This window comes from Trichomycterus rosablanca, chromosome 8 (assembly GCF_030014385.1).
Source record: "Trichomycterus rosablanca isolate fTriRos1 chromosome 8, fTriRos1.hap1, whole genome shotgun sequence".
Lineage (NCBI taxonomy): Eukaryota > Metazoa > Chordata > Actinopteri > Siluriformes > Trichomycteridae > Trichomycterus > Trichomycterus rosablanca.
Window position 1 is genome coordinate 20,076,943 of NC_085995.1, and position 9,484 is coordinate 20,086,426.

The 9,484-nt window shown below is 39.6% G+C and overlaps 1 protein-coding gene across 1 annotated transcript; it reads right to left on the reverse strand.

Annotated features, from left to right (window-relative positions):
• Nucleotides 1–448: 448 nt before the first annotated feature.
• Nucleotides 449–4,047, reverse strand: mid1ip1l (MID1 interacting protein 1, like). Its single transcript, XM_062999900.1, has 2 exons — nt 3,957–4,047; nt 449–1,610 (listed from the first exon to the last, which is right to left on the reverse strand). The coding sequence occupies exon 2, from the start codon at nt 1,551–1,553 to the stop codon at nt 1,071–1,073; it is 483 nt and encodes a 160-aa protein (XP_062855970.1). The 5' UTR covers nt 1,554–1,610; nt 3,957–4,047; the 3' UTR covers nt 449–1,070.
• Nucleotides 4,048–9,484: the final 5,437 nt, after the last annotated feature.

Consider the following 9,484-nt stretch of genomic DNA (forward strand, 5'->3'; position numbering starts at 1 on the left):
TCATGACAATCTGCTTTGTGCAACAGCTCTCCGAGGTGTGAGCACTCTTTTCAAACTGAAGAATAATTAGAAAATCTAATCTGCTGCAGATGTTTTGTTTTTAAACTGCAAATTAGAGTGATTCCATAATTTTTTCCTCAGATTTGAGTGATTCCATATTTTTTTCCTCTACTTGATCTAAAAAAAAGCAATTGTGACTGACCACAACTATATTTGTTTCTTTTTTTATTGTTTCTTAATGCCAGAGGGTTGACAGTTTGACAAATGATAGTTTTGTGGCATGTCTGATTTATTTTTTTTCTACAAAATTAAACAATTGACAGAACATCTTCCAAGAGTGGTGATTCCATAATTTTTGCCAGGGGTTGTATTAGGTCAGCACTATTCTATAGGGTATATTAGTATCAAATCTCTAGTTCTTTATAAGACATACGAATTACACAAGACATCATATAAAAAGTGTTTTATTTACTATTTCATATTACATTACATTATATAAAAGTAGAAATTTAGGGCAAAGACAAAATCTCTCAAAATAAGTAAGAACAGTAGTACAGACAGGTCAATTTCTCCAATACCGCAAAATAAGGCACACCCCCATTCTGACTGGAGTGCACCAGAGCAGCAACTAAAAGAAGCCTCGCTTTAAAACTCTAAGGGAGAATTTAGGTTGATGTGACTGAAGAAACAGAATTACCAGCATTCAAGTTCTCTCCAACATATTTCAAACATCTGTTTAGAAGGGCTTGGTAACCAAGGTTCCATTTTAAAGCCAGGTGGAATAACACAAACAACCCTATTATACACTTTGAAATGGAGATTTAATCAGCCATGATGTATCATAACACGATTCATTACTTTCATAGCCACTTAAACTGTACTTCTCTTAGTCTCCCATCAAAGCAATATGCATAGGTGGTTGTAGCCAAATTTGCTTAGGTCTAGTACCACTCAAGAGTAAGCTGTTATGCTCAAAATATTGGGCCTCCCCCCCCCCCACAAGTCCATATCTTGTCCACCAAACTTCCAGTGAAAGTATTAGAAGCAGTCCATGTTAAGCCTATATTAAACTATCTTAAAAAGCTTACACAGCCAATTTCTCTCTTGTAACAGTTCGTGAGATTATCAGCTTGATCCGTTAGCTTGGCCAGAACACCAAAGAGTCCTTGGAGGTGGAAGTGGAACTGGCTTTCCAAGTCTGCACCATCTTCAGTTTGCACCTTGGGCACCTGCTCCTCCTGCTTCACTGCCTTTTCTAGGAAGCTATTGCCATTCCCCAGATCTTGTTTCAGCAAGCCCCATTCCATTTCATTCTTAATGGATTTCAGCAGCAGATAATGCTCATACATGTCCCTCTGCTTGCTTGGAAGGACTAGCGCCTTGTTATTGTTGGTGACTGAGGGGTCTCTGTCCTGGTCCTCCAACGGGACATCCCGCAGCAAACTGGGTACCATGATGGTCTCGTCCATATTGTTAGCCGCAGCTAGGAAGCGGTTCATCACGTTCATTAGAGAGTGCTTATGGAAGTAGGCGTCTGTGCTCAATTGCATCATGATTGAGAGTTGGTGTTGACTGAGTGCAGCAGGTGAAATGACACGAGGCTGTGGAGCCTAAAGACAAAAATTGTAGATTGTCAAATAAGTGAAGCTATAGTAATTAGTGCTATACAAGCATTTTATACTAATACAAACGCTATATACATGCAAGAGGACATCTACCCGTTATGTTTGGTGCTGGTAGGCTCATGTCACTAAAGATTATAATTAAGTAGTTGTATCTTACATTGGGGTTTGTTTGTTAGGATTTTAACATGTTTTACACTTTGGTTACATTCATGACCGGAACGGTAACTGCTCATTAGACAAGGTTATATCAAACACAGTCATGGACAATTTAGTATCTCCAATTTACCTCACTTGCATGTCTTTGGACTGTGGGAGTAAACCGGAGCACCCGGAGTAAACCCAAACACAAAAATGACCCAGACTGCCTACCAGGGGCTCGAATCGTACATTGGGGTTATACCTTAAAAGGCAAACTAACACTGTAAAGTGTCCAATGTTACCAAGCAACAGCCGACAAGTTGCCATATGTGTGTGGCAGTCCCCATAAAGTAAACAGGTGGTACATTAAGGACCAATTGTGACCTTTGTGGCACAGTGACAAGATTGGCAGCCATATTACAAATACTATCAGACAATTTACAGGTAAATGGTATCTGAACACCGCTACAAAGTCTTACACAATGTAGACAAGATTCAGTTTAAGCAGCTATAAGTAGCAATGATGAAATACTTGACATCCAGGGTGATGAAACCATGCTTTTGAAACTAGAATTCAGTATGTTAAACATACACCGATCAAACATAACATTATGACCACCTCACTGTCCATTTCATCAGCTCCACTTACCATATAGAAGCACTTTGTAGTTCTACAATTACTGACTGTAATCCATCTGTTTCTCTACATACCTTTTTAACCTGCTTTCACCCTGTTCAATGGTCAGGACCCCCACAGGACCACCACAGAGCAGGTTTTATTTAAGTGGTGGATCACTCAGCACTGCAGTGACACTGACATGGTGGAGTGTTAGTGTGCGTTGTGCTGGTATGAGTGGATCAGACACAGCAGCACTGCTGGAGTTTATTTAAAAAAAAAAAAAAAAAAAAAAAAAAAAGTCCACTCACTGTCCACTTTATTAGACACTACATCTACAAGGTGGACCAGCTAGGTAGGAAAGTCAGAGACGATCGCTCATCTATTGCTGCTGTTTGAGTTAGTCAGCTAGACCGTCATCAGAGGTCACAGGACACTGCCCAGGGGGCGCTGTTGGCTGGATATTTTTGGTTGGTGGACTATTCTCAGTACAGCAGTGACAGTGAGGTGTTTAAAAACTCCAGCAGCATTGCTGTCTGCTGTGTCTTATCCACTCATACCAGCACAACACACACGAACATTACCACCATGTGTGTGTCACTGCAGTGCTGAGAATGATCCACCACCTAATTAATACCTGCTCTGTAGTGGACCTGGGAGAGTCCTGACCATTGAAGAACAGCATGAAAGGGGGCTAACAAAGCATGCAGAGAAACAGATGGACTACAGTCAGTAATTGTAGAACTACAAAGTGCTTCTATATGGTAAGTGGAGCTGATAAAAGACAGTGCATGTAGAAACAAGGAGGTGGTCATAATGTTATGCCTCACCGGTGTATGTTAACAAGAGAATTTGAAACGATACAATAATTGACCCATCAGTTTGTACTGCTTAAACGAATGCACATGTACTCATGTAATAAGTGAATGTTGAAAAACAAAGCTAAAAAAGCAGATAAACACAGATTTAAGTTAACCTTCCTGTTAACACTGCAGACTTTAATCTCCAGTCAGGCACTGAATAATGGGCTTTAATTTTATTTATTTAGTTCAAAATGCACGCTATTGAAATGAAGCCATTTCACAACAGACTGATCACATTGCTCCATCCGCTGTGTCATATAGTTCCAAGCAGTGCTGACTAAATACAAAAGCTACGTAGGTACACTACACATTACTTGAAGTTTTAATTTAACATTTTAGCTAATAGAACTAATAAGTCAGTAATAAGAAGTGTCTTTTAAAGCGAACGTTTAGGCTTGATATTTGCAAGAGGACAAAGCGCAAACCAACTCGACGGTAAGGATGCGCCCATCCCTACTGAACAAACACTAATGAGAGAAAAAGCAGCCATTTATAGTGTGCAACCGGCACGATAACAATAGTTAAATAATAAGCTTTTAAAATAAAACTAGTATGTATTATTAATGTAACTTAAATTTGGTTAACTCCTGCACAATTCAGACAGATATCCAAACAAAGTATTAGCAAGATATTTAGCAACTAGACTCCTCACGCAAACACACGACAAAACAACAACAGCACACAAAACAGTGCACAAAGACAATAAACACGTACCTGAATAGAAATGAGAACCGGAGCACGATTACCAACGGGTTCAAGATGTGCTCAAGGTTTGCTCCACACCCCGGAGAAGAGCTCTTCCGACTAGAAGAACACCCGGAGGCTTTTATAACGCACACGCGATGCGATTACGCCACTCATCCAATAGTGTAGAGGTTATCAAATGACTGACGTTCTGACTAGCCAACCAGACGTAAGGATTTCTGTACAGACACGCCTTCTGAATGTATGGTGTTTTTCTGTCTGATCTGTTGAATGATAGATTTACGATGGAAACTAGTTCCACTTAAATGAAGAACTAGTTGGCTATGTCAAAATTTTGACTTTTCATTTCAGAATTGTGATTTTTTAAAATCTAATAAATGAGATATTAGTAGAAATCCGCCCTACATTGCTGATTTTTGCTGATTCATTCGAAATTTCAAATGAACAAGTGAAATGTAATATGGGATCGTGTTTCTGTAGGTCAGGGCAGTTATATGAGACCATGCTATGATGAAATTTAGGCCCAATGGCAAATCTAGGCATCTGAACAGAAGTCTGGTTCAATGCTGCCACCTTGTGCATTTATATGTGTGCTTCCTGTAAAAGGTATTTATTCCCACACATAAGTAAATAGAATATTCATTCATTCATTCATTCATTTCCTTATCTGCTTATCCAATTAGGGACCCAGCTTTTCAATGGGCGCAAGGCACACAGTAACACCCTGAACTTTATCGCAGGGCATAAATAGAATATAAAAAGATTTACTTTCACAATGTATATAATGAAGGTTTTGAGTACTGTAAGCTTTGCTTGGCCCCACACAAAATTACACAATATATGATTGAATCAGTACGTGTGAAACAGTTGCAATAAATACAATTTAATTGTTTATTTAATATTTAAGTATTGTACAATTACCCTCAGCTCTCCACTGCACAACTTGATCACAGGTCTGTTGTAGAAAAGTGGACATCTTTCCAGTTCCAATTCCAGTTCGCTTCTAACATTGGTTTAGCAACTAACCTGAAGTATTTTCACCCTGTAAGACATACCTGGAATCCAGTGTTTTAATTATTGCTCAGCTTTCTCGACTGTCTATAGAGGAATCGTGTCCTTGCATATGTGGATCGTTACTGCACTCATAATGTCGTTGTTTGCAACAGCCGTGGCTCGACAAACCGTGCAGTATATAGTGTTTTAGTCTGTTCTTAACTGCCGACACGGCTATTTCTTCCGGTGCATATTTGGTCTTCCTTTCTTCATCCTCCATCTGTTTTTGTTAATTTTTTTTACCATATCATCTGTTAACACTGTCATGCTAACGCTACCTGGCTAACTCGTAAACTGTATCTAATCTGCACAGCGCTTATGGCACATTTACCAGAAAACAATATTATATGATTTGCTGCCTACAGAAGGCAAGGCAAGGCAAGTTTATTTGTATAACACCTTTCATACACAGTGGCAATTCAAAGTGCTTTACATAAGGAAAAAAAATAGTTAAAAGCATTAAAACATTCCTGAGATCTAGAACCTCAGAAAGACTTCTTGCAAACATTTAGTTACAATTAAGACAACATGAAAGTAAAACAAGAGAGATAAGCAATTAAGAACATGAAAACTAAAAGAAAATATAGTAAAATATACCCTACAATTTAGGAAATATGAAATTAAAACAAGACTAAGAGAAATATAGTAAAATGAGGGTAATAGCAAAAATTTCGAGCTCAATCATAGGCACAAGAAAAAAGAAAAGAGAAGACTACAGCTGTTGTATTAACTGTGCTACGGTATGGTGGTATTTGAAAAATCTATGCGGTATGAGGAATTAAAGACAGTACACTGAATGTACCATCATACCGCCCAGCACTAGTTCTCAAAGTGTTTTTCGTTGATGTATTGTTAGAGGGTGGACAGTCTGTAATTTTATTTTATTTATAATTTATTCAAATGACGAGAGAGACAGTGGTGATTACTTAAAGGTAGAATGCAGCTTATGTTTTGTTTCTGAACTAATCTGTATTTACACCAAATGAAACATGATATATCACACTAGGCAAAACACAGCCAGCCATGACTGTAGGTAGACGCCCGACCAACTGGAAGTAGTGCTTGGAATTCGAACCCTAGATCCCAGCAGTAATAATTGGATAAGCGGTTAAGAAAGTGAGTGAGGGGTTGTAGCATTTTCCTCCTGGGTCTGCATATGTTTCCACCATGTTCTCTGTTTTCCCTAAGTCATGCAGAAGGTGTATTGGCTATTCTAAATGACTTCTAGGTGTAGGAGAATGAATGGGAGTTTGGTACTAATGAATGGATTGGTGCTCTGTATTCCTAACTTGTGCCCAATCCCAGGAAACATCAGTTTGTGGTCACAAGGTTGTAACAACAACTAATTTACTACAAAACATTATGCAACAACTTGTATTAGTGTAATTTGAAATTTAAAATAAAATAATTTATTTGGGGTGGAAACTTGATGATGGGTTACTTTTTAATCATTTGCCCTTTAGGGTAAAAATTGGGAATAAATAAACTAAATACTAAACGTAGGTAGTTTTAAGTTAAACCTCACTAGCTAAGCTCATCTTATTCAAAATAAGCTTTTGGTAAGTTGTTAACAGGTGGATACAAAACAGCAAAAGTAGAAGGGAAGGTTATTAGAACATAATTAATGTTGACACCAAGCCACAGAAGAGAAAACTGCAATCTTTCCTCCACAGGTTAATATTAACATTTAATGTCATATTGCAACTAATCTGAATGTAGCATTTGTAGATAGGTAAATGTTAAGTAATGTCAGCACAAACATTTACAATATAAATACAATATAAACATTGTGTGAGGGTTTGATTGCAGGGATGTTTCCAGGCGGTGCCAGGCTCCAACATGAACCCAGTCAAAACAAAGCATTTACTAAAAATCAATATTTAATATACAGGTCCTTCTCAAAAAATTAGCATATTGTGATAAAGTTCATTATTTTCCATAATGTAATGATAAAAATTTAACTTTCATATATTTTAGATTCATTGCACACCAACTGAAATATTTCAGGTCTTTTATTGTTTTAATACTGATGATTTTGGCATACAGCTCATGAAAACCCAAAATTCCTATCTCAAAAAATTAGCATATTTCATCCGACCAATAAAAGAAAAGTGTTTTTAATACAAAAAAAGTCAACCTTCAAATAATTATGTTCAGTTATGCACTCAATACTTGGTCGGGAATCCTTTTGCAGAAATGACTGCTTCAATGCGGCGTGGCATGGAGGCAATCAGCCTGTGGCACTGCTGAGGTGTTATGGAGGCCCAGGATGCTTCGATAGCGGCCTTAAGCTCATCCAGAGTGTTGGGTCTTGTGTCTCTCAACTTTCTCTTCACAATATCCCACAGATTCTCTATGGGGTTCAGGTCAGGAGAGTTGGCAGGCCAATTGAGCACAGTAATACCATGGTCAGTAAACCATTCACCAGTGGTTTTGGCACTGTGAGCAGGTGCCAGGTCGTGCTGAAAAATGAAATCTTCATCTCCATAAAGCTTTTCAGCAGATGGAAGCATGAAGTGCTCCAAAATCTCCTGATAGCTAGCTGCATTGACCCTGCCCTTGATAAAACACAGTGGACCAACACCAGCAGCTGACATGGCACCCCAGACCATCACTGACTGTGGGTACTTGACACTGGACTTCAGGCATTTTGGCATTTCCTTCTCCCCAGTCTTCCTCCAGACTCTGGCACCTTGATTTCCGAATGACATGCAAAGTTTGCTTTCATCCGAAAACAGTACTTTGGACCACTGAGCAACAGTCCAGTGCTGCTGTTTCTGGTTCAAAAGTGGCTTGACCTGGGGAATGCGGCACCTGTAGCCCATTTCCTGCACACGCCTGTGCACGGTGGCTCTGGATGTTTCTACTCCAGACTCAGTCCACTGCTTCCGCAGGTCCCCCAAGGTCTGGAATCGGCCCTTCTCCACAATCTTCCTCAGGGTCCGGTCACCTCTTCTCGTTGTGCAGCGTTTTCTGCCACACTTTTTCCTTCCCACAGACTTCCCACTGAGGTGCCTTGATACAGCACTCTGGGAACAGCCTATTCGTTTAGAAATTTCTTTCTGTGTCTTACCCTCTTGCTTGAGGGTGTCAATGATGGCCTTCTGGACAGCAGTCAGGTCGGCAGTCTTACCCATGATTGCAGTTTTGAGTAATGAACCAGGCTGGGAGTTTTTAAAAGCCTCAGGAATCTTTTGCAGGTGTTTAGAGTTAATTCGTTGATTCAGATGATTAGGTTAATAGCTCGTTTAGAGAACCTTTTCATGATATGCTAATTTTTTGAGATAGGAATTTTGGGTTTTCATGAGCTGTATGGCAAAATCATCAGTATTAAAACAATAAAAGACCTGAAATATTTCAGTTGGTGTGCAATGAATCTAAAATATATAAAAGTTAAATTTTTATCATTACATTATGGAAAATAATGAACTTTATCACAATATGCAAATTTTTTGAGAAGGACCTGTACGTATAACGCAAAGGTTGCAGGCATGTTTAAAGCCATGACACTTTCTAAATGTAATTCATTCTCATTGATTCAGATTTTCTTTTTCTGGCTGTTTACTAAATGTTGAAATATGATTGCATTCCATTTACACACAATAGGTTGGGTTGGGTACTGGCATTGGGCAAAAAGGCCTGGCTTGAATATTATGATTAAGGCCAGTCAAGTTCTTTTTTTTTTTTTTACACTTTTTTCTCCCACTTTAGCACATCCATTTTCTGCCCGTCAATCATCCTCTCACTAATGCTGGTCCCTGCTCCTGACTGGGGAGGATGAGGCTGCTCCACGCCCCTCCGACATGTGCACAGCAATCGAACATCTTATCACTTACTTGAGGAGTGCAGTGCAGTACAGCGCTGTGTACGGAGAGCCACACCCACTACCACACTCCTTTCCCATCTCCGTGTAGGCGCCACCAACCAGCCAGCAGAGGTCGTAATCACACTAATCCCGCCCCTTATCTGAACAACAGGCCAATCGTTGTTCACGTGTCCGCTCAGCCTCAGCCGACAAGGCAGAGCCGAGATTCGATACGATGTATTCAAGATCTCAGCTCTGGTGAACAGCATGTGTTTTACCGCTGCGCCACCTGAGTGGTGCCAGTCAAGTTCTTTTAAACCAATGGAAACCTTGAATCTTACTATACACAGTGGGCATTAAAACAAAACCTTTTGAGAAACCTAGGTGTCACTGTATGTAATTTCTGCATTTAAAGTTTTAAGGATCTTCAATTATTTATTCACGGTGGCTCGGTGGGTAGCACTGTTGCCTCACAGCAAGGAGGTCCTGGGTTCGATCCCCAGGCGGGGCAGTCTGGGTCCTTTCTGTGTGGAGTTTGCATGTTCTCCCTGTCTGGTTACACAAGATTCATCAGTTCAAGTTTTATGTTCAAGCTTCATGTCAGTCATGGACAATGTTGTATCTCCAATTCACCTCACCTGCATGTCTTTAGACTGCGGGAGAAAACCGGAGCTCCCAG